Raw genomic sequence first — 25329 nt, forward strand, 5'->3', positions numbered from 1 at the left:
TAAAGTTCAAAGCTCACTGCACAGTTTGAATGACATGTCGATTGAGTTTGAATGTGCAGGAATCTTTGACCCCGACACATGCTAAGATCAGAGCCGGGAACTGATCCTACATGGGCTGTAATCCCTAATGCACATATGGGTCAGTGCAGGGGGCGACTGAGGATTTAGAGACCTTAAATACCTTCAATTCATAATTGCATGGCACAGTGCATTTGATGGGATACCTTTATTGCAGCAGTATGATTTTACAACTGTGTTGTAAACTAGAGCATCGAACTAGAGCTAATTCAATTTTTTTAGAGCCAAGACAGAATACGCACACTAGTAGTACAGATATGTTCAATATTGTCCTGTTAAATAACTGTAACAAACTCAATGGCCACTTTTTGACTCAACTTTGTTATAATGGCTGGATGGTCGAGTGAACGTTGGCTAAATGACCATCGGTGCCAAACTATTTTTAACACACGAATTAAGACGGATTTTGCTCACTCTTTCTTGAACAATGTCCTCTTTAATATTGGGTATGTTGGCACTCACAGTGCCTGGCATAGCCTAACAGAGTCTTAAAGTTATTGTAAGTTGTTCTTGGATTTGGTCCAGTGGTATAGGAGAGGGAAGATGCGAGCATGGCTGTCTCCTCCACATGGGCATGCTGGGAGCTCTCATCTGTGAAGGGACAATTACACAGGGGCCAATTAACGTCACTATTACCTAATTGAGAGGATTATTGTACATTAAAAGCGCACGGCTCATGAATAGAAGAATTCATGCTGGGTTGCCGAACAAAGAGGTTGAGAGAATAAAGGACAAATATTTCCTCCCGACTCTTTTAGTAACCACCCTGCCACATACTGATGGGAACATGACGGCCACCCCCATTTTTTACTCCCACCTTATTATGACCTGACCCCTTTTGATCAGATGATTACAGGAGCGAGATGATGCCTTGAAAATACAGAAATACTAAAAATACTCGCATCTCTCTGAAAACTGTTCAGTAGCCCCCACAGGTTCATGTAAGGACAAACCACTACTAGCAAACTACAAAAAAAGTGGATAGACTTAGCCAGTAAATAAGTAACCACCACGCAACCCTAACAACCGCAAAGAAATTTGCACTGGAAATGTAAAAGAACCCAGCGGTTATAACTTCACAGATGTTCATAGGCTTTATGGTGCCAGTGATGAGAGAACTTTGTTTGTCAAGGGCCAACTGGACCGGATCACGATGACGGGGGACCGAAGGGACGGACAAGAGGAGAAAGATACAGATGAAAAGAGAATGAAATGGAAAGGCTGGTTCCTCATGCCCAGCTCTGGATGAACAGAAGCCCAACGGGCTGGAAAAAAGCTTTTGGCAGTGAGATCCGGGCCCTCGAGAGAATAGAAACCCACTCAAGGGGAATGTTTTAAATTGGACATTCCTTTATACAGGCTCAGATATCATGGGGGAAAGGAGGGTTGGGGAAGGGTGGGAAATTCAGGGTGGTTCCAGAGGAATCTCTGACCTCCCTTATTGAGGCTTGAAGCCCCAAAAGGAAGTCAAAACCAAAGGGATGGGCTTAGAAAGTACTTTTTATCACACAACAATATGTACTTCAATAGCATATACCAAAATTGAAAAGTTAGCATACCGTGACCCTGCCTGTGAAAATCCATGAAAAGTCATTTTTAGTGATTTACTGTTTTCATAATATAAAGAGCATTTTGTGAAAATTTAACCTTGATATCTTTAATATTGAATAAGGTCATGTCAAAGATTGAATTCAATGTGAATCAAAATATTAAACTTAAATCAATATTTGATTTTTAGATTATGAGACTTTAATGTGGATTTCACAGACAGGGTCATACATTTTAATGTGACTATAACAACACCTTTGCATTGGGATCTTTTATTGGGATCTGTATTGGACATTATTTTCAAAATATAAACAGGTCCTTTAGTTGTTTGTCATGTTATTTTACAGTGTAAATATCATAGGTGTCATTTACAGTACACTGGGAACATGTCCCCACCACTTTTTGAAATGGCTGATTTTGTCCTCACCGCTTTTTGAAAGCATTTTGTTAAAATGTTCTGAAAAATCAAACAATACCTGTGTGACTTACACTGCAAAAATTACTTTCTAACTTAGTATTTTTGTCTTGTTTTCAGTAGAAATATCTAGAAATTCTTAAATGAAAATGCTTTTTCTTGATGAGCAAAATGACCTGAGAAAATAAGTCTAGTTTTTAGACACAAATATACAATTTAAGTGAATTCGTGATTAAAACAAGCAAAAATATTTGCCAATGGGGTGAGAAAAAAAATAAGATTTATTTTTTCTTAAACACTTAATTTAAGCAAAATTTTCTGACCGCATTGGCAGATATTTTGCTTGTTTTCAGCACAAATTCGCTTAAATTGTATAGTTTTTTGTCTAAAAACTAGACTTATTTTATCACGTCATTTTGTTCATCAAGAAAATACATCTTGATTGAAGAATTTTTATAGAGATTTCTACTAAAAACAAGACAAAAATAAAGTCAGATTTTCAAGAAAAAAGTTATTAGTACTTTTTTAGTAAAAATATCTAAAAATTCATAAATTAAGAAGCTTTTCTTGATGAGCAAAAATCTAGTTTGTAGACCAAAAATATCAAATTTAAGTGATTTTGTTCATAAAACAAGCAAAAAAAAATTGCCAATGGGTTAAGCAATTTTTTCTTGAATTTAGTGTTTAAGAAAAATTTTCAAGATTTTTTTGCTTACCCCATTGGCAGATTTTTTTGCTTGTTTTATGCACAAAAGCACTTACATTTGGTATTTTTGGTCTAAAACTAGACCTATTTTCATAGGTCGTTTTGCTCATCAAGAAAAAGCATCTTAATCTAAGATATTTTTAAATATTTCTACTGAAAACAAGACAAAAATACTAAGAATTTTTTTTCTTGAATTTTTTTTTTTTTGGCAGTGTACGACTGGTTTTGTGGTCCAGGGTCACATATGTTGCGTGGTATGCTTATGGTGTGTTTTCTTTTACATATGAAATGAATTTCATTGTAATCATTGACTTAACATGCTGCTGTTTTCTACAGTATGGTGCTTTGGCTTTTATGCTGAGTATTTTTGTGTTGTTGACTGGCCTACTAACACTATGCCCATTTTTGATGTGCCGTTATTCAATATTTTTCCGGTCCTGCTGTAATGTTTTTTCATCTGATCTTTTGTCCCCACCACTTTTCAACACAAACTGATGCCCCTGGTAAATATACATACAACAAGTGTGACAAGTGTGCGATGTAAAACAGAAGCGACTCGTGTTTCTCCTCACCCCTCACAATGACAAAGCTTCAGTGATCAAAATACATCTCCCGTGGTGTTATCTGTTTCCTCTTTACAAACAAACATCCATCAGAACTAGTAATAAGAGTCATTGGTCTTTTAAACTTGACTAATTAACAGAATATCTTAAAACCGTCACTAATGCACTTACTGTACGGGTAAAAAGAAAACAAAAACTTGTAAGCAATGCTTCAAACATCTTATTTCATATTCAATATGTAAACAAATCAATCAAACACCATTTGATTTTCATTTCTGCCATCATAAAAAAATGAATTCAAGTTTTTGTTCATCAAATTCAATATTTGCTTGCTGCCTAGCCATTAATTTTCCACATTTTTCTCTGTCCGACCGCTGTGGTAAGAACTATAATCTTGTTTATTCAGTGCGATTTGTCGCTTTCTTGAGCAAACACGCCTGCTCACACCATGGTTTTGTTTGTTTGGTGGCGGTATAGTATACACCGGTCTAATAATGTAAAGCAAACATTTGAAAAAACTCGAGTCGGTGGAGGTCTCGTGTTCAAGCTTTCCGTGGGCTTTTTGGGTTCGAGCGTGGTGTGAGGGGAGATTTTACCCTTTTGTATTTCCTAAGCTCTGTGGTTGACAAGAGATGTGGTTGCTATGGAGACAAGGAGATTTTTGGTGGCCTGGCAGCGCTAGCTCTTGTGATGGTGTGGAGTAGCAACGTTGATGGCCATGTGACCCTGTCACAAATACTCGAGGCAGCTAGTCATAAGCATGCCAATTAGCACTTGGTATTGCCAACTGCCTAAGGATCTTAAAGTCTGATCCAGAAAGATCACATTGAACATCTGGGATTCAAGCATTGAAATAAACAGATAAAAATGCACATAAATAAGTATTGAAAAAAAGTACAGTACACTTACTATGGTACGTTGATGAAAAATGGTGCTTCACTGGTAATATCATGGTATTAAATATATTTATACTTTTTTTGGAAGCATATACTGTAAATCTAAAAGCCTGTACTTGTTTCTCTTGGCTCCGTGTCATCATGATATTCTTCTGGCCAAAAGCACCACCTACTCGTACACTACACACACTTGACACACTACACATATTCACCCACGTAATCTCACTTGACATGTCACTCAAGGTTGCTGGATGATTTCAGCACAGATTGTCCCTCACTTCACGCTTATAAGCAGCTCTCGTCTCTACAGGGGTCGGTCTGGATACATGTCCTCTCCAAAGAGGCAACAGGTCCAAAAAAACCCACCCAGCAGCCAACCACAGAATGCTCCCCGAAAAGTGCACAGGTTAGCCAGAATGAAATTGTAGGTGGTTGTGTGATACTTAGGCTATGTTTACATTAATGCGTTTATCCTTTAAAACGCGTTACTTTTGCCACGTTTACGCCTTTCATTTACACTACACCACCGTTTTCGACCGCTGAAGACCCATGTTTTAGTTTGAGAACTCAGACGTTGCGCTGCAATGTAAATGAACGTCGACGGAGTCTTATGTAAACGAATAGCTGATGTTAACGTGACAGCGCATCATTTTCAAAGTAAAAATTATTTTTATTCAGGTAAATGGAGGTTTTCAATGGAGGTTTTGCCAAAAATAGTAAACATTTACCAACCAGCTATTATAAACGCTATATCAGATTGTTTTAACATGTATCCTTATAGATAATGTCTGTTTTATATTTATGTTTGAGTATTGTTGGGTTTGAATATTGTTGTAATGTTGTTTATGTTTTGTTTAAATTTAGTTAGCTTATTACGAAAGATAGACTGTAATTTTAAACGCCATATAGGGCGTTGTAAAGGCCAATATGAAGGGAGAGTTGTAATGGGTAAGACAAGTCGAGTTCAATTTAAGTTTTGTTTGCTATTTTAAAATAAATTTCGTTTCCTATAATTTGTCTCTTAATTTTAATCGATGTTTTGTTGATAAGTTTTGTGAATATAAATTAATAAAAACGATACAATCAATGTCATGTTAATATTTAATGCTCATTTAGCCGTGCTTTTTGCTATTTCTGTGTTGCTAGCGGAGGACGTGCACGGACCTCGCACACTTTTAAAAATTAATGTCATATTCATTTTGAATTAATTGATCGCACACTGAACAGCGAAAGGTAAGGGAAGTTAAGTTATTTGGTGTTTTTCTGAAGAATACAGTAAGAATACATAAAATTTTCAAATGGACTATAAGATCATAAATATGAACTGCGAACAATGAACTATTATAAATATAACAGCGTGAAATGGCTGAAGAAGAACTCCCTACATCAAAGCATAAGCGTTTGCTGAAATGTATTTTTGCTTCAAGTTCGCTACTGTTCACTTGAATGCTTCCTCATAAAGACATTTCTGTTTGGTTTATAACATCAACATTAACCTATTAATTATATTAATATGTTGTGGGGGAAGCTACAACAATATAAGACTTTCCCAAACACATTTTTATAGGTTCAAAAATAGTCTCTGTTGTAGTTGCCGGCAAAGGATCCAGGTATGACTTTTTGTCAATATTGCACACCCCTAGGCTGCATAATTGCGCAAAGTAAGCTATTATTAGAGTAATAAGTTATTTTACACTTTTATGCGCATGCCCAGTTACGTAATTGGTCATGTTTCATGCTTTTATGGTCGTGTATAGTGTGGATGAAGATTCTTTTTAAAATGCCAGTATAAACGAGGATTGTTTTCATTTTAAAATGCCGTTTTAAAACGCAAATGCTCTAATGTAAACAGGGCCTTAGTGTTGCATTTTAAATGATAGGGAAATAGGATTGAACACACTGCATAACCACATATTCGACCCTGGGCCACAAAACCAGTCACAGGGGTCTTTTTTTAAATTAAGACTATACATCATCTGAAAATGTAATAAATAATAGTTCAGAACAATATTTGTCCAAGATACAAGTAATTGAAAATCTGGATTTTGGGGGTGCAAAAAAAAAAAAAAAATCAAGAACATTGATGACTTTTACTATTTTACTAATGATAAGTACACTTTTCATATATATATATACAGTCGGAAATTTACAAAATATCTTTAAGAAACATGATCTTTACTTAATAAACCAATGATTTTGGCATTTAAAAAAAAAATCGACAATGTTTTTGGCTATTGCTACAAATATATCCGTGCGACTTATGACTGGTTTTGTGGTCCAGGGTCACATACATGAGCTTATTAAACATTATTTTTCAAAACCCTGAGCCTGAGGAGGGATATAATCAAATACTCCAATTTCCAATGGTGTAATATAAAACCTGGCTGTGTGAGGTCACATATTAAAGTTGGGTTATGGTGCTTGGCTCACAGTTAGTGTTTCAGTTCAAGGTGTTTAATGGAGTTCAGGTGTGGGTCTTCATATTAGGTCAGGGTTTTTTTTACAGTGGCTCCAATAAAGATTTTTATGTGCACAGGAGAAATGCTATGCTGAAATAGAAGATGCATTTTAAGTTGTACTAAAACTTTTGCTTAAGGTGATCAGGAATAGCCAAAGCTGTAAATTATAACAGTGGGTCCTATAGCAGTGCTTTAAAAAGTGTAATGTAAACAGGGCATCCATATAACTTTTAACCATGCAGTGCAAATTACAAATAGTTTTACATTTTATGTATTTGTATTCTACCCAAAGGTAACATTTTTATCAGTACTTGTGCTCCTTGGGAATCGAACCCATGACATTTTATGCTTCTAATGCAATACTCAACTAAACTACAGTACAGGAACACTCATTTTTACATTTCACAGTTATTGATTGTTCATAATGTTGCCAGGAACTATAAAGACATCAGACCCTGTCTGATTCAATGAGTCAGCCGTGCCCCAGTCCTCGGGGTCAGAGAAACGTGCCTGCTGCATGATGAATAGACCATTGAGACACGCACGCAAACGCTGACCTTGGGAGGCAGCAAACTGACTGGTAAGACCTGGCCTGACTCTACAGGGCATCCGTAATAAGGGCGATCAGTCTAAAGGACATACGCAGCGTGTGTGACTGAGACTGATGATGATAGAGATGAGGCAACAGAGATTATAATCGAGATGCAATTACTCCAAGAACAGGACCTCGATACTCAGATACTCGAGCTGCGATGTTTCGGAGGTGTGACTGCGAGGCATGGAGCGGTGCCTGCGTAAAATTAACAGAGGATGAGCAGATGATGATGGCTGGGAGTCGAGCGGATGCTGTGGTCCGTGTTAAATAGCATGCCTCTATTAAGGAGCTAACCATGAGAATACATGCAAGGTGGGCTGTACGCCATGTTTGAGCGATCCTTGTTGAAATGAAGCAGCATTTTATTCATTAAAATATAAAATTCTGTAATTAAGATACTGATAGAGATCAGTGCGTAGAAGGTATTGCGCATAATCAATAATAAATGCTGATTTAAAATAATAGTATTTAGTAACAGTTCAAAATAACGTTACATTTCAACTTTTTTTAATAGATTTTTTGATCAAAAATGTATTTGGTATCTGTTTACGTGAACTAATGCGCAGTGAATTAGCATGAACTATTTTACTGGTATTAATAAACGCTATAAATATATACGGCTTACTGTTAGTTAATGCATCAACTGATATTATTCAGTGTCACCTAATATTCTATAAGTATTCATATATGTTTTATATTTGTTATTTATTTATAACCACAATCAAATCATCTACTGCTATTTTCATGGTGACTACTGATTTAAACTAAGAAAATAACTAAATTTTTTTGACAAAACATATCAAATTTAAGCGAATTTGTGCTTATGACAAGCAAAGAAATCTGCCAGTGGAAAAATATTTTTTTTCTTGAATTTACTTAATATAAGAAAAATTCAGAAACAAATGTCTTATTCCACTGGCAGATTTTTTTGCTTGTTTTAAGCACAAATTCGCTTAAATTTGATATGTTTAGTCTAAAAAATAGAGTTATTTTCTTAGGTCATTTGCTTATCAAGAAAATACATCTTGATTTAAGAATTTTCAGATATTTCTACTGAAAAACAAGACAAAAATACTAAGAAAGTCATTTTTGCTCATACACTGCAAAAAAATATTTTCAAGAAAACATTTACTCAGTATTTTTGTCTTGTTTTCAGTAAAATATCTAAAAATTCTTAAATCAAGATGTATTTTCTTGAGGAGCAAAAACAACCAAGAAAATAAGTCTAGTTTTTAGACCAAAAATATCAAATTTAAGTGATTTGTGCATAAAACAAGCAAAGAAATCTGCCAATGGGGTAAGCTAATTTTTCTTGAATTTAGTGTTTAAGAAAAATTTTCACGATTTTTTTTTGCTTCCCCCATTGGCAGATTTTTTTGCTTGTTTTATGCACAAATCACGTACATTTGATATTTTTGGTCTAAAAACTAGACACATTTTCTTGGGTCATTGTGCTAATCAAGAAAAAGCATCTCAATTTAAGAATTTTTATATATTTTTACTAAAAACAAGACAAAAATACTAAGGTTATTTTTCTTGAAAAACCTTTTTTTTGCAGTGTAGTTCTGAATCTGATCTCTAACAAAAGGTCTTTACAAGAATGCAATTAGCTTTCAGCTCAAAATTTTGTATTTTTAAGAAATCTACCCATATTTGAGAGGTTATAAAAAGAGAACAAATGGGGATCGGATGAAAAGTTTTTTTTTTCGTTTTGTTTGTTTATTTGTTTTTAAAGCAGAGGGTCTTATATAAAATATATTTATAGAAAAACATTTTCCTGGAAGGCTTTTTTTTTTACTTTTGTGAAAATCACCAAAAATGCTGTTGGGCAACTTAAAAAAAAAAAGGCTGGCGGGGGAATATGTTAAGTTGGGGTAGATATAGAGGCGCTGCTCTTACCCGGAGTCTGCGTCCATACACCGTGACCTGCCCTCGCGCCTGTTCTTTGCGTTGTCTCCACTCCACCAAGTTGAGTCCGTTGTCGATGGGTAAGGTTACGTTTCTCTTGCTTATGGTCGGGTTGACGGTACCTGACAGCAAGTGAGGCTCCGTATAAAGAGACACTTCCATACCGTTGGCCAAAACCAGACGCAAGGAGCCATCCAAACCAATGTAGTAACTGTTTTTGACTTGATCTATAATTGTAAAGACAAAAAACATAAAAAGTCCATAAATATTGTAAACATTTATTTTTAAAATCCTGTAAGTATAGTTCACGCAGGTGACTGACTTTCATTGTTAACAAAAACAGCATTAGCATTTATCGTGTAGTTCTCCATATACACTGTAAACAGTAGAGAGTAAATGATGACAGAATTTAAACTTGTGGATAAGTTAACCCTTTGATATCTAGAGTATCTGTTATCAATTATGTGCACTGTTTCTCTCAAGATGGCGGCAGCTGTGAAATTTATAACAACACTTTTGTTTGTTCGACCAAGACCAGACAAAACAAAGCAATGTTTCAAAGCCTAGTTAAAGAGAGAGAGAGAGAGAGAGAGACATAGAGAGAGAGAGAGACATAGAGAGAGAGAGACTGAAAGAGGTGCAGAGAAACCAGAAAGCTACTGTATCATAGATGAGGCAGTCTGCCTCTGGCAATAGAGACACAACTAAATCTGAACTGAAAGTCTCCATCCCCAGGTGGTCTCACTAAGCGCTTTAGAGAGGCACGGAAGATGGAAGACACAGACAGACAGAAAGACAGATAGATAGATAGATAGACAGACAGACAGACAGATAGAGTGCTTTAGTGTGACTCTTATTACTGATCAAAGAGAATTAATTGCTCCTCAAAACCAATGCAGATGGCAGCCCCAACCTTATGCATCTATCTATCTATCTATCTATCTATCTATCTATCTATCTATCTATCTATCTATCTATCTATCTATCTATCTATCTATCTATCTATCTATCTATCTATCTATCTATCTATCTATCTATCTATCTATCTATCTATCGCACATGAACATTTTAATCATACAAAAAGGCTTAATTACATAAACAAACATTAAAGGAAAAGGGGGGACAGAGGGAATGTGTGTTTAACAGGCTGATGTAAATCTGAATATAGTGAGTAAAAGTCTCTCTCTCTCTCTCTCTCTCTCTCTCTCTCTCTCTCTCTCTCTCTCTCAAACACACACGCGCAAACACACTGATGCACAGTATGTCTCTCTGAGAGCACCACTGTTATATAAGTCACTCGCTGCATTAGTAAAAGGAGCCTGACGGGAGAAACCAGGCATGATTAAAATGAAGAATTTGAGGTATTTTTGATCTAGTCACCAAATGTTGATGTCAGAGCCACGAGTTTGCTATACTGTATGTGACCTAGTCTGTGCGAAATTGTGTAAAGTCATTTTTTTCTAAATAAAATCATCCTACATAATGTAAAGAACATTCTGTGAAAATAACCTTGATATATTTAATGCTGACTAAGTTCATGCCAAAGATTCAAATCAATGTGAAATCAAACCTGGATGCTCCTAAACTCAAAGCTACTATCCAGCTCCCTAGTTATACAATTTTAACGTTTAAATAGGGGTGCGCGGAGCAAAACTAACGCAGGGTTAGTTGTAACATGGACTATTTACATTATAGCACAAGGTTGAGCGTTTTGTTTTTCTGGTATTTTTTCACGCTGCCAAAAGATGATCTCCCGCAAATTATTGGAAATGTATAATGTTTTTCCATAGATTTATTGATTAACTAATAGAATAAAATTTCTTCATCATATGTTAGCAACTTTTTTGGTGGGCTTGAAAATTTTTGACCCAGCGGGGTTAATTGTAACGCTGTGTTACAACTAGCCCCTCAGCACTTACGATATGAAAACGTTAGCGTAATTCTTGTTGTTGTTTTAAATAGGCTAAACAGGAATGATTGCTGGCTGCCAACAAAATAAATGTGCCTGTCTTATCAAAAATCGTATGTCAAATTAATTTTTTTGTTCATATCTTTAATATTGATTGAATAAGGTCACATCAAAGATTGAAATCATAATGAAATGAATGGCTAAAATCAGACTTTGATGCTCATTATCTCAGAATTTGATTTTGAAACTGTAGTTTGGTTATTACAGACTGGGTCACATATAAAACAATTTTTTGACATAATTGTGCTGCTTTTTCTCACATATTTAGACATTTGTATCCATTTATAATTGAACTATTGTTAGAAAAGGGCTGGATGAATGAATACAGTGTGGATACCTGTCTATTATAGACAGATATATAAACAATATCCACTTCAAGTATATAGACAAAATAGTATTGAAATGTTTGCCTGCAAACTTAATTTTTAGCAAGTGTTACAACTAACCCCCTGCCTGTTACAATAAATCCCACCTATAGGGTAAGTTGTAACATTTGCACTTCTGTCAAGTTTGGTGTAATTGTCCAAAAATGTGTGTTGCTTGTGTAAAAATATAATGAATCAAACTCAAATATTTTTTGAATGATTGAGCCAAAACCAAAAAGCGTTAGGTTGAGCCCCGCTCTCCCCTTTATTAAAATATACTTTGTGGAAGGACAGAAAAAGCTTACATACATCAAATCAGTCCCCAATAAAATCTGACCAAAATGATTTCATAAACCTTACTATTTTACTTTAAATCAGGCGTACAAACGAATGCCTCTACCAATAAATCAACTGGCTCCACTCGCACAGACGCTCACACACACAACCTTTGAAAGTCAATAAACAGCACAAGGTCATCACCTCCGAGAAATGTATATCCAGATTGCATGCACGACACTAAGTGTTGGCGCTGAAGCCAAACTGGTTTCCATTTACAAAGCAGACAATGGTGAATTAATTAGCAGCAAAGCGTTTGGCTCGGTGCCCTCTTTCTCTCTAGCCAGATGTCCTGGACAAGGTCACAATGCGTGAGTGACCATTAGTTTGGTCTAGTGTTTGTTCACCAGCAGAACTTTACACCATTTTCCCCTCTTACAGTATATGCAGTCAACAGTAAACCAACAAAAGCCCAAGGGGAAGCCTTTCAAATCAAATGCTCACAGGAGCGCAAAAAAATCTTTACAGTTTCTTAGGAAATGAAATGCATGGGGCGAAAGAGTTCAGAGCTATTTATTGGTAATCGATGAAGCACTTGGTCAGGTGAAAAACTGGATATGAAAACGCCGAACTGTGCGAGGAAAATCACAAGTTAGGACGTCGACCCCTGGCCCCGTCCACGCCCCATTGTCTCCAGGCCAAAGTGATTAAAGTTTGGTTTTCTGAGGCAGCTATTAGAAACTGTCGATGAGTGAAGAAGGTGGGATGAAACCGACAGGAAATCAATTGAGTCGTGTCTTTGTGAGTGGGAGGTCTTGGGATTTTTTTAAAAAGAAAACACAAACACGTACTGTAAGCCTTCATTGATTTCGCCAACTGGATGTTTGTTTGTAGTTGAATGGACCATTAATTGCTTTTCACAAATATACAGATTTTCCCGGCACATGAGATTTACACAGTCAACTTTCAAATATGAATTTTCGATTCAAGGATTGATAAATGCCTAAAGTTGTAATGAAATCACAGAAATTGACTATGTACATTTTGCATTACAGTTCAAATACAGTAACTGCAATTTTTGCACATTTATTGCACATTTAGCACTAATATGTACATTCACTTAAATTTATTATTTTCAAAGATTAATACGTAGAAATAAAATGTCAGAAATAAATGTACCAATTTGTACCCAAGGCTGCATATTAGTACCTCAGAGGTACATATTAGTACCTTTCTGTACCTGTATTAGGACCCGTTTAAAGGGCATTGTCCCAGTGACAATACCTTGGAAGAATGAAAATCCACCCCAGCAATAATATGATTTTAAAACATTTATGCAGTGCTCATAAATGACTTGAAAAATCACCAGGAGCCAACTAATCATACCCAAAGTCTCACAGATCTCCCCGACTGCGGGTTGTTCCCCCCTAAAAATATAATTACATTAAATTGCAATACACATGCAAACGGGGCAGAAAAACATTTTGAGTCCCCCCTCCCTTGCCTCAAAGTGGTTTGGTCCACTGCCTGGTTTCTCCCTTTACCTCATCTACCACACACACTGTCCAATGATTGAAGTTAAACTTCGATGCTCCAAATCTCATCCTTAGATAATGAGACTTTAGCCTAGATTTCACAGACACATTATTATCACAAATAGGTTGTTTACTTGGAGTCTTACAGACATCCTTACCTTGCATAAGTGTGTAGAAGGTGCCAGATGCTGAGAGGTTGGTGGTAACGGTAATGTCTTCTTTGTTGGAGCCCTCGGTTTGCACCCGCACAGTGCTTTCTGAATCCGTGCGGTAGCTGCTCACCCTTCCTGTCGGGTAGGTTACGTTTGTCAGCCGCCCATAGTTATCATACCTGTGGAGGTATGAAAGAATATAAAGATGAGTAAGGAAGAATCAACTTGATTGCTTTTAGAAACAAATCCCTAACATGCGTATTGAAGGGAAGGGAACATATTCTGGATTTTTTTTTCATAAAAATTTGAATTTGAAAAAAAAATTTGAATTTGAAAAGAAAATTTATAGCATGATTTAAATGACCATAACTTGAAAAAGTTTCTACCGATTTTCAAACGGTTTGTTATAAATGTCAAAGACGTACCTATGACACTGTATGCTTATACTAAAAAATAAATAAATCTTGAAACATGTTAAATCATCCAGAATTCTAGCCACATTAATAACGTTTGTAAGAAACCAAACCATTTGAAAATAGGTAGAAAATTTTGCAAGTTATGGTCATTTAAAAGTACCTGAACCATTAAAACACAATGCTACGAGTGAGCGAGCTCCCTGAGGTAAGATGGCCGCCAGGTGATGACGTTAGAGACTCTGCCGTAACACGTCTAGCCTTGATTATACACATCTATGATCATCACAATTTAGTTAGTTAGTTTAATCTATTATTTTGTCTGTTTTTATGGGTTTAACAAAGCAAAATAAAAGTAGCCCTGTATCCAACCCAAGTACTCCCCGGTGTCCACATACCCCTATTAAAAAATCACTCATTGAGACAATGTACTGTACCAGCCTCAACTGCACGAATCTATTTCAGAAAAAAATCATTGTGCCACATACAGACTAAAAACGCTCTCATCTACAGTAGCAACAATAAAGAAGGCCACATCTATTGTTATACATATTTTAACCTGTGAATTTACTTCCAGTCCAAAATGGTTTTCATAATGTCTTAATCAAGGGATAAAGAAAATAGGTTGGGGCTGGAAACCAAATAGAGATAAAAATGGCTGTAGACGACCCACAACACTTCTGTTTCTTTCTTTCTTTGGCAAGCAAGCAAATGATCATGTTTTTTCCTCTACCCCTTCAGCCCAATCCCTTCCCCATATTTTCTATTCGCCAGAGTCCATGTGAGCTTTCTCTCAGCAGGCTGTGAAGTGTGGAGAGAAACGACCGATTCATCTCGGAGAGGGAAACGAGCCAAGACCTCAAAACATCTCCTTTTGGAGCTGTAATCTACTGTAGTCATGGATAACTGACCCAGTTAAAGGACTCTGGGACTGGAGCATTTCCTAAAATTGCCCCTTTAAATGGACAAATACTCACAACGTTATATCATAAACTACACTTTTTTGAGTGCTCAAATGTAGGTTGTATCTGTTTTGACCATTTGTGATCTAATTTACTATTTGGTGTTTATGTGACCAATAATATCTATGCAACCAATGATTAAATTCCTACTGGTGCACAGAATTGTTTACAAGGGTGCAAAATTCGTCATAGATCTAGTCACTTAAGTTTACCCCCGAAATCCCAACATATCACAAAATGTCTTATTATTTGTTTTTTACATTTACATTCATTTTTTTGTTCAATAGTTACATTTGATATAAGTTTTGTATACCATAATGGCATTAAAATGATTTGATGGGTAAAAATTGTGACCCCCCTTATTTCGAGTCGCTTAGTGATCCATTTGTCAGGTAACACTCCTGTTTTTTGGCGAAGGGTACTTGTTATGCTACTTTTGAAAACAAAAGTAATAGAAGTCGCTGCGCAATAATCTTTCTACACTGTAAAAAATGACTTGTTCCACTTAAATTTTTAGGTTAATTAACTTAAATTTACAATTACATTGAAAGTGCAAGAAGGAATTTTTATGCTGCGTTTACACCAGCCGTGGTAGAGGCGTCAAGCGCGAGTGATTTCAATGTTAAGTCAATGTGAAGACGTGTTGACGCACGTCTGGAGGTCTCGTGGCACGAAAGAGGTGTTTAACGTGGCGCGGTAGACGCAATTCTAGTTTGTGCGAATGGCGCGAATTGAGCGTATGGCGCGGTACGTGCGAATGGTGCTTTTTGTCCATTTTGCGTTTGACGCGAATTTGCGGCTGAAGCCCGAGTTGAAAATATTTACTTTGGCGAATTTTCGCGCTGCTGTGGCGGCAGCCCCGCCCAGAGTCACTCATTCAACATAGAGGAATGCTTGATATTGTCCGTGAGCAGTCACCTAAAGCTATTCGACAAAAGTTCTTATTTCTATAGAGACATGAATAAAAAGGACCTCGCTTGGAAGAGTGTCAGTGAGGACATTGGGCAACCTGATAAGTTGTAAATGCACATTTCACTTTTGAGTCACGTGATGCTTATCGACCTGCGGCATTCGCACAGCTTTTTAAAAATATTGTCCCTGTATAGTAAGGTGACCAAATACAAACCAGTAACTCTCTCGATAAATGCACCATCAACATCAGCCATCTTGCAAACATACTACCGCATAGCACTTTGCCCTCCCACAAGAAGCGAATTTCGCCTCTGATGTGCGTCAAATGCTTGCTTTTTCCGCGCGTCTAGAGAGAAGCATTCAAACTGTTCAAGTGGCAAACTAGGTGCAAACAGGATGAAAATAACAGCGTCTCGATGGCATGGTGACAAAAATACTCTACTAACGTGGAAGCACAACAAGGTCACGCCCAAAAATTCTGAATATTGTCCACATATACCTGGAAAGTAGAGGGCTGTAGTCCAAACTAGCCAACTTTGAGCTTTATAAATTTACAGGTATTATTACAGCAACATTACACATTAACTAAACTTTGAAAAATGGGATCACGAAAACGGCACCTTTAAATTTCTCCTTTAGTGTTCTATGGAGGAAACTTTCAAACAGATCAAATGGACCTGGAATGGCTTACACAGCAACACAACAAATCTGCAAAGATGAATAGAGTAGATGGACATTTATTCAACAGATGTCTTTGTTATGGTCCTGCTACTCTGTGTACAGTCCCCTGCACAGGTCCAGGCCGATTTAGCATCCGCAGGCGAACACGCTTCACAGAAACGTAATGAATTCAGGTGGCACAGATGATAAAGCGGTTGTGCTGTGTGTTGGAGAGAGCAGATAAATTGCCTGGGACGCTCTGTTGAAGTGCAGGAAAAACTGCGACTTTGGCCCTCAGATGGCAGCTCGACCTTTAAAGTCAATTATGCCGAATAAAATAAAACTAATTACAACTCCCAAAAAACAATCAAAACAAAACCAAACATAAACCAAACTTCCTTTATCGCAAAGACGACTCTATTCAGCCCAAGGGAAAGGAGGGATCTAATTACTTGGAAAAGAAATACAAGGGTGTAACTATTGCTGATGTTAATTATTGCTTCTCCCCCTCCGTCTCTAATTGCAATTATTGAGCAAATGTACTTTGCCTGCTATTTGTTCATTTAGCAAAGAGGGATTAAACAACTCGCATGACAGCTTGAGTCGTGATAAAACACAGGAGGAGGAAAAATGAAATGAATTAAGTTCGTCTGAACCAGGGAAGTATGCGCTTGAGGCACCTCTTAGAGTCAGTTATCTACAGTAGATTCGTTTAGCGTCTCTTATCAAATATGCAGCGTGTATGCATTAAAATAAACACTAAAACTGTGTGAAGTGATTTCGAGCATTCCGTTAAAAAGCCAAGGTCACATAAATATAAATGTGCCAATAAATACAGTAAGTGCATTACTGTAAACAAATCAAAATTATTTTCATCTGGCAGCAGGCATACAAATGCTGTCACGATATTTAACTTTGAATCGATTACGGTGATTAGGTGTAGTCAAAGAGAAAATAGCCTACAGGCAATTTTAAAATTGGCAAATACAATAAAACCACATTTCAGTTGCAAGCTGTTGTCTTATTACAAATGTCAATCTCATAAATTAACAGGGCCCTGGGACAAAAATAATTACTTGTAGGGGGGTGGTTCTCCTTCCAAAAGCTCAAAAAGTAAACCCTTCTATAGAGGACCTGAGTGGGACCCTTTAGAAGACCCCATAGAGGACCCTTTCACCATATGGCCAATGTTGACACACCTATGTTGTCGCCTACTTGAGCTAAACCACCTCAAAAAAATTTAGTTTGTAGGGATGCACCAAGATATAGGCCTATAATCGGTATCGGCAATCGGTAAACTATCGGACGATTGTTTTAAAACAGCTGATGATCAAGGTAGATTATTGTATATCCTGGAAATCAAAAGGGGTGGAAAAATGCACCATTGTGATCATCTTAATATGGGTCACTTTGACCACAGAATCGCAGTTTGTACTATCTAACATAATAATTTAAAACAAGGAGTTAAAAGCAAGCTATTTGTACCTATCGTATCAGTAAATCTCATTCCAAGTAACCGGATGTCAGTATCAGCACAGAAATGTTGTATCAGTGCATCCATAACACATTCTACCCCACGTATCATTGGGGAGTCTTTCGTTTATCAGTAAATATTGACTATACTCACTCATAGAAGGAAGTCCACCCATCTTCATTGCTTTTTGTGGCTAGCAATCCTGAGCTTCCATGATAAGTCATCATAGCTACTTCTTGACCCTGAGTAGCAACACTTTTCAGACCATTATTAGTTCCAATGGTAAACCAGAAGGTCTGACCATCAGGACCCATCAGCCAAAGAGGCAATCCAGTGGTGTCTCTTCGAATAGTCACTTTGTTCCTATTTTTGTCCATGACGCTGCTCAGATCACCGTCGCCTGAGTAAGTCAGGTTGTACAAGTAGTCTCCAGTGGTCAGGCTTTGAGTAAAGATGTGACTCCCGTTCACGTCAAACAGGTAGAGTTCGTCGTCAATAGGCGAGGAAATCTCGTACATATTTAGCGGGTTGAGGAACGGTTTGTTTTTTCTGACGTAACGTATTCGTATGTTACCCAGATCGGCGATGAAAAGTTCTCCATCGGGTGAGACCGCCAGCGAGGACGGTGCGTTCAGTTTGGCGTCTTTGGCGTAGCCGTCATCACCAGAGTAACAGTCGCAGTTTGCGTCGTTCTTGCAGTCGCAGCCACTAGGGGCGCCGGCGACCAGAGAGATCTCCCCATTGGTGGAAACCTGTCGCACGCGGTTGATCTTTTTCTCGTCCGATTCGGAAATGTAAAGTATGCCGTTGTGGGATACGGCGAGAGCGTTGGCGGATTCCAAGGTGGCGTGGATGGCGATTTTGCTGACCAGGAAGTGATCCAGGCCAGGTACCTGGCAGTGCATTGGCCTACCGGCTACGATTCTCACTTGGTGGTTTTCTGAGATCTGCAGGACGACATTGTTGTCCAGCACGTAAAGGGAATTGTCCATCGGGCTCACCGCAAGGTCTGTCGGCCATTCTAAACGTACCTGTCAGGAAAAAAGGAGCAAAGTGTTAGGTCAACATCAAAACAATATTTGATTTGTTTGGTAGGAAGTTCAGGCATTTACTATGGACTGAAGTTGAAGTCTATCAGGGTAAGAGTATATCTATAACTATAATCCAGTAAATATAAAAAAAATAAGTAGTATTTAATTATTTTGTCTTTCTATTTGTAATATGGTGGAGACAAAACAAATGGGTAAGTCTGGCATCAGTTATATTAACAGCACAAATACATCTACGTCAATATGACAACCGTTGAAATAAAAATTCACACTTTTTTTCTTCAACACAAAAACACAACAAATAGTTTTTCTGATGTGTGGGGATAAAAGCAGGTGGGTGAAGAAACGCAAGTCAAATTTTCAGATTAAACCATCACAGCAAGGAGGAAACGAACATGTGGACTTCCTTACTGTGAACCTCCCTAAACACCCTTGCACAGTATCTGTCAGCCTAACACATTAACGTCTTATTCTAGCTTTGGGTTATTCATTTAATAATAGAAAAAACTGAAATGTGAAACACTTATCGAACAGGGTTGTCGCCTTCTGCCCAGCCGTCTAAATTATTACATATTGTTCTGAAAATAATGCAGCTGGCTTTTTACACACATTAATGATTGAGTCGGGTGGATTTGAACAGGTCCTTTTTTTAATGGGGGGCTGTAATCTCTCTTAGGGGCCAAAAATAAGGTGACCAATTTCAATAATGTTCTTGGCAAGGAAACAATGCTGGCTGATTAAAAGATTTTTTAAATGCACTGAAAGAAAAGACCAAAAAGTTACCAAGCTGAGTCTTATATTAAAAATGATATCAATCGGAAACTAATTCGGAGTCGCTGACTGGGATTTTATGAATCAGTGAGAAAAGTTTGAGCTTTAATAAAAGGTTTTTGCCTATTTCATTATAGACTCCTAAATGGGACTCCAAAATGTGTTTAATTTATGAGACCAAAAACTGTTTGCTGACATTTTCACATGAAATTAAACAAAACAGAAGTGGCATTTAGACGAAGAAAGTTGTAAACTTAAATTCGAGAATGTCACTTAATATTAGTCATTTATATTTTAAGCATTAATACTTAATACAGTATGTCCTTAGATATTCTCTGTCATCTCGGCTCGCAATACCTAGGAAACATTTGGCATAAATAGTTGAACATTAGAACTTTCCGTGGGGATTTATGGGTAATTTTTGGGCTTATCCTGTATACTTTCTACTTCTTTTAGAAATGTTAGCCTACAGCATATAAAGGCAGCAGGCATTAATTCTTGTTCATTCATCACACTGGAAGGTAATGGAAGGTCAAGTCGAGTGCATTGTACATTTGTACATTTATCCATGCAGGTAGACTACATACAGTCAATAATTTTCAACCACCAATACTTAAAAATTGTATTTATATATTTGGCAAATGCTTTTATTAAAATCAACTTACAGTGCTTATAAAGGGAGAGAGTTTATCGCGCTACAGGCAAAAACGTTATCTGTTGACTTGATATGTCCCTGGGTAACTAGAAATGGAAAACCATTGAAAACGTGAAGGATACCATATTAAAGTTAGTCTCAAAAGCGAAAGGATTTTTCTGTCCTGAAACATTCTGGTCTGTCCGATAAGTCCTCGACATAAAACATAGCACTCAATACACCATCCCGCTCTCATTCCTGGAAATGATCCGTACGTCCCGAGCTGATCTATATCAAAACTGCCTCCTGGATGCTGGTCTGCAGTAATCTATTGGCCACAGCCACTGCCATGGTTTAAGTAGCACCGAGCATTGATTTTAAGATACGATAAGGTCAAAGTAAGATTTAAAGAAAGAAGACTCTGGGTGGCCGACTGAATCGTCGCGTCTTTTTTCGATATTGGTCAGCGATATCTCCCCCGGGCAAAAACTGACAATACGCACACATGACATGATATCAACCTTGCTGTATTTATGAGATTTATGTAAGAAGACACATTATGGCAACGCTGTGCAGAAGTAGTGGCAGTGTGGATAGGTTTATCCTTTTTAGGGAATGAAAAAGGCTACCCAGTAAGAAGTAAATGCCCTAACAATTTTATTTGTGTTAAAATCCAATAAATATCTTAAAAAGAACAGAGTCACATTATAAGTCATAAGAATTGCAAAAATATGATCGGATGGAGTTACACAACAATGTAATCAACCAGTTAAACTCAGGTTTAGGTTAGGTTAAGTTTAGGTTTACGGCAAAGTCCCAAAACTGTTATAAGGCAGTTTCTCTCTAATTTGGGGGTACATTAGGACCAGAGTTATATCTTTGGGGTTAAGGCTCTGACTGAATTTGGAAACAAGATGAGGTTACACTTTATTTTGATAGTCCACTTTAGACATTCAACTAACTACAAATAACTTAGCAACTACATGTCAACTTACTTTCAATAATTTGCAACTATACGTCAACTAACTGTCATTAGAGTATTAGTAGACTGTAAGTGTTGGGGTTAGGGAAGAGGTTTGGGTTAGTGGAATAAGTTGACATGCACCTGCAGAGATACTTATAGACAGTTGAATGTCTGTTGAGATATCATCACAATAAAGTGTTAGTAGATATTAAGCAGACAGTCTACTAATTCTCTAAAGATTGGTAGTTAATAAGTAGTTGCAAAGTAACTTATAATTAGTAAAATGTCTAAAGTGGACTATCGAAATAAAGTGTTACCCAAGATGATATGATATGTAGATGAGCTAATGTTTCAAAAGTCAATGAAAACACATACGCATCAAACAGGTGTCTCTGTGACATGTGCGCTATCAAGGCTAACATTCTTTTATTAAATCCATTTTCGTCTCAACAGTGCGAGCCGCGTATTTAACGCCTCTTCGTGTGCGGGATTTCACACCTGTGCGAGTGATTGACAGGATGTATCTGCTCAGTTTCTCTCCATTTCCTCACACGTTCACACACTAACAAAGACAGAATGGCTAGCACCCGCGTGAATCCGACACTAGAACAGCTGCCGTTAAATTTGCGCATACGCTCAAACACCCGCGATGAAAACATGCGAGATTGACCTTGCCCGAACAAATGTTAGCCAACTTAAACGGTTTTGGCTTGATTATTGTCATAAAAGGAAAAAAACAATTGCTTATCTGTCAATGGTCCCTAAACAAATGCATAATATCCCTGAAATAAAATGTATGGCTTTCGTTTAATTCAAATTTGTAGTGTGAATAAATACATGCTGAATAATTAATTAAATTAATCTTAAAAACTGTATCAAATAAAAAAGTGACCAAGTAACCAAATTAAATGAAAACACCGCCGTTTTTCAATATTTTATTATGTTCGTACCTCAAATTAGATGGATTAATACATACCTATCTTTTTTTAATGCTTGCACTTAATCTTTGTACAGTCGTGAATGTGTTAGCATTTAGCCTAGCCCCATTCATTCCTTAGGATCTAAACAGGGATGAATTTAAAAGCTACCAAACACTTTCACGTTTTCCCTATTTAAAGACTGTTACATGAGTAGTTACACGAGTAAGTATGGTCTTTAAAAAGGCAAAACATGGAAGTGTTTGGTGGCTTCTAAATTCATCCCTGTTTGGATCCTAAGGAATGAATGGGGCTAGGCTAAATGCTAACACATTCACAACACGCTGTACAAAGATAAAGTGCATGCGTTGAAAAAGATAGGTATGTATTCATTTGTCTAAGTTGAGGTAAAAACATAGTAAAATATAAAAAACTGTGGTGTTTTCCTTTAAGATAAGTCAAAGCCAAGTTAGACTAGGTAGGCTATAGTTTTGGCGGCAACAACATAAACAAATCGTGGCCCAAACGTAACTTTCGGTGGCAAAATAAATAACAAAAAATTACCTTAATTCAAATTATAGCTACGCCACCACTACACTAAGCTAATGTTACTTTGAACGTTACTTAAAATTAATATATAGGCTACAATATTAACTACAGATATTAACTCTTCACACAGTGATGATCCATGGTCGCTGTCTCCCCTCGTCTTTAGGAAACCAAATTTTTTTATATTCAGAGTTCAGTTTAGCCAGACCACTAAATAAACAGAGACCAGACGTTACCTCTGGGACAGACACGTAGCCACGACAATGCGCGTGTGTCCGATGAAACCGTCTATTGATAAGTTCACACACGATGGGCTCTTGCATTGTTTATATGCTTACATAAAATACTATAGGGTAACCTTTAACAACGAATGAATTTGGAATATAACTTGTGATGTGTTGCGCATAAGAGCTCTGTATGAAAAGTGTAAATCAAGTCATCCAAGATTTAAAACTACCAGTGGGCCGTATGAGAGCAGAGACATCGAGACCTACAGACTATATAGCGCACTAATGAATTCCCTCAGTATCAAATACATTTCTCACTCAGGTGAGAGTGGCGGACGGCGGATAAGAGGGAGGAAAGCGAGCTTCAGTCGAATCCTCAGAAGTGCAGCAGCAGGCTTAAGTAATGCGGCTGGGCGTTTGATGCAGCGAGTGTGCTGCCCATGCATTTTTAATAGATGCTTTTTACCGTCTGAGTGTCTTTTGCAGAAGCCAGTGTGATTTGTCATCATTGGGGCCGGGGACTGCAGTGGGCTTGTCTGCGTGTAAGTGTGTGTGTGTGTGTGTGTGTGTGTGTGTGTGTGTGTGTGTGTGTGTGTGTGTGTGTGTGTGTGTGTGTGTGTGTGTGTGTGTGTGTGTGTGTGTGTGATTTTCTCTGTGGTACAGCTGGAGGTTGACTCCCCAGTGCTCTGCCTTCTCTCAGCGAATATAAAACCTTTCTCAGTCAGGCATTATCGAGCAAACCGTGAGTCAGACAGGAACATGTGAGCAAAGCCAGGATGGAAGGGTGACGAATACAATTCAATAACACAGAAGATGGGTTTTTAGGTGATGGATTAAAGAAAACACTGGGCCTTTTTTATATCGTACACTTGATGCTCTTCATATAAAGGTTTTGAAGAATTACAATAGGCATGACTTACCAAAATCATCATATTAAGTCTATGTAGGCAGCTGTCCTTTAAAAGAAACTTAATTTACAACACATCATATTTAGCAAAAAAATTATTTCCCTGGCCAAGAATGTATATGCAAAATACAAAAGTAAAGCTTTTTTTAACTTAAAAGTATATTTAGTTTAAACCTTCATCTATCAACATAAATTTGAACATTTATTTAAGGAGCAAGCAACATTTAATTTAAAGTAATTTTACAATCTATACAGCAAAAATATATTTTTCATAACCAAAATATATTTTAAATATATGCTTAATACATTTCATTAAAAGTAAAGTTAGTTTTATGAAGTATACTTTTTCAGTTGAAAATATATTTTTTGTTACAATGCGACGTGAATGTATTTCCTTGGAACAAAATACATGGACGGCTAAATATTTTTAAATTCTTTAAAATATATTTATTTTAAAAATAAAATTCTAAATATACAAAAAATGGCCCAAAAATATATTTGTGAAAAATATATTTTGTAAACAACATACTAAAATATATATTATTTTAGCAAATATATTTTTTGGCCATTTTTTGTATATTTTGAAATATATCAAAAATTTTATTTGACAATATATTTTTTCCCATATGGGTTAAAAGACTTTGATTTTAGCAAGTTGCTAAGCTAACAAATCAATATTACTAAAGTGGACATTTCAGAAGACTTTTTAAAAATGTAAAATAAATCTTTGGTGTCCCCAGAGTATGTATGTGGAGTTCTAGCTCAAAATATCATATAGATAATTTATTATAACATGTTAAAATAGGCACTTTGTAGGTATGAGCAAAAATGTGCAAATTATGGGTTTTTTCTTTTAAAATGCAAATGAGCTGATCTCTGCACTAAATGGCAGTGCCGTGGTTTGATAGTGCAGATTAAGAGGCAGTATTATCCCCTTCTGACATCACAAGGGGAGTCAAATTTCAATGACCTATTTTTTCACACGATTGCAGAGAATTTGTTTAACAAAACTAAGTTACTGTGTTGATCCTTTTCAAATTTTCTAGGTTGATAGAAGCACTGGGTACCCAATAATAGCGCTTAAACATGGAAAAAGTCTGATTTTCATAATATGTCCCCTTTAAAAAAGTGTTTTACCCAATATTGATTTGTGCTATGCTTTTAAATTACATTTAACTGTTATTGTCTTACAGAATAGCAGGGTAATGGATGCATTTATATTAATACCAATTGACTTGTAAATTTCTAGTAATTCTAGTAAAAATAAAAGTCACCAGAAAAGTTCTACTGCCAAAAAAAATCTACATCCAAAATATAAAACTGGTCAAAACTATGCACAAGGCAGAGCTTTCCTTACAATTCAGCCAAAAGCTTAAACTAATAAAAAGAGGAAGTTTCAATATATTTTATTCATCATAATAACCG

At 36.7% G+C, this 25329-nt stretch overlaps 1 protein-coding gene across 9 annotated transcripts in view; it reads right to left on the reverse strand.

Moving 5' to 3' along the window:
* tenm4 (teneurin transmembrane protein 4) overlaps positions 1-25329 on the reverse strand; it is a 268749-nt gene that overhangs the window by 14632 nt on the left and 228788 nt on the right. For all 9 annotated transcript variants that reach the window (XM_065281625.1, XM_065281626.1, XM_065281624.1 and 6 more), the window contains 3 exons: positions 18040-18917; positions 13472-13644; positions 9160-9395 (listed from right to left, as the gene is read on the reverse strand). In XM_065281625.1, coding sequence (XP_065137697.1) covers positions 9160-9395; positions 13472-13644; positions 18040-18917 — 1287 coding nt within the window. The remainder of the gene's footprint in view (positions 1-9159; positions 9396-13471; positions 13645-18039; positions 18918-25329) is intronic.

Source organism: Paramisgurnus dabryanus, chromosome 8 (assembly GCF_030506205.2).
Source record: "Paramisgurnus dabryanus chromosome 8, PD_genome_1.1, whole genome shotgun sequence".
NCBI classification, from domain to species: domain Eukaryota; kingdom Metazoa; phylum Chordata; class Actinopteri; order Cypriniformes; family Cobitidae; genus Paramisgurnus; species Paramisgurnus dabryanus.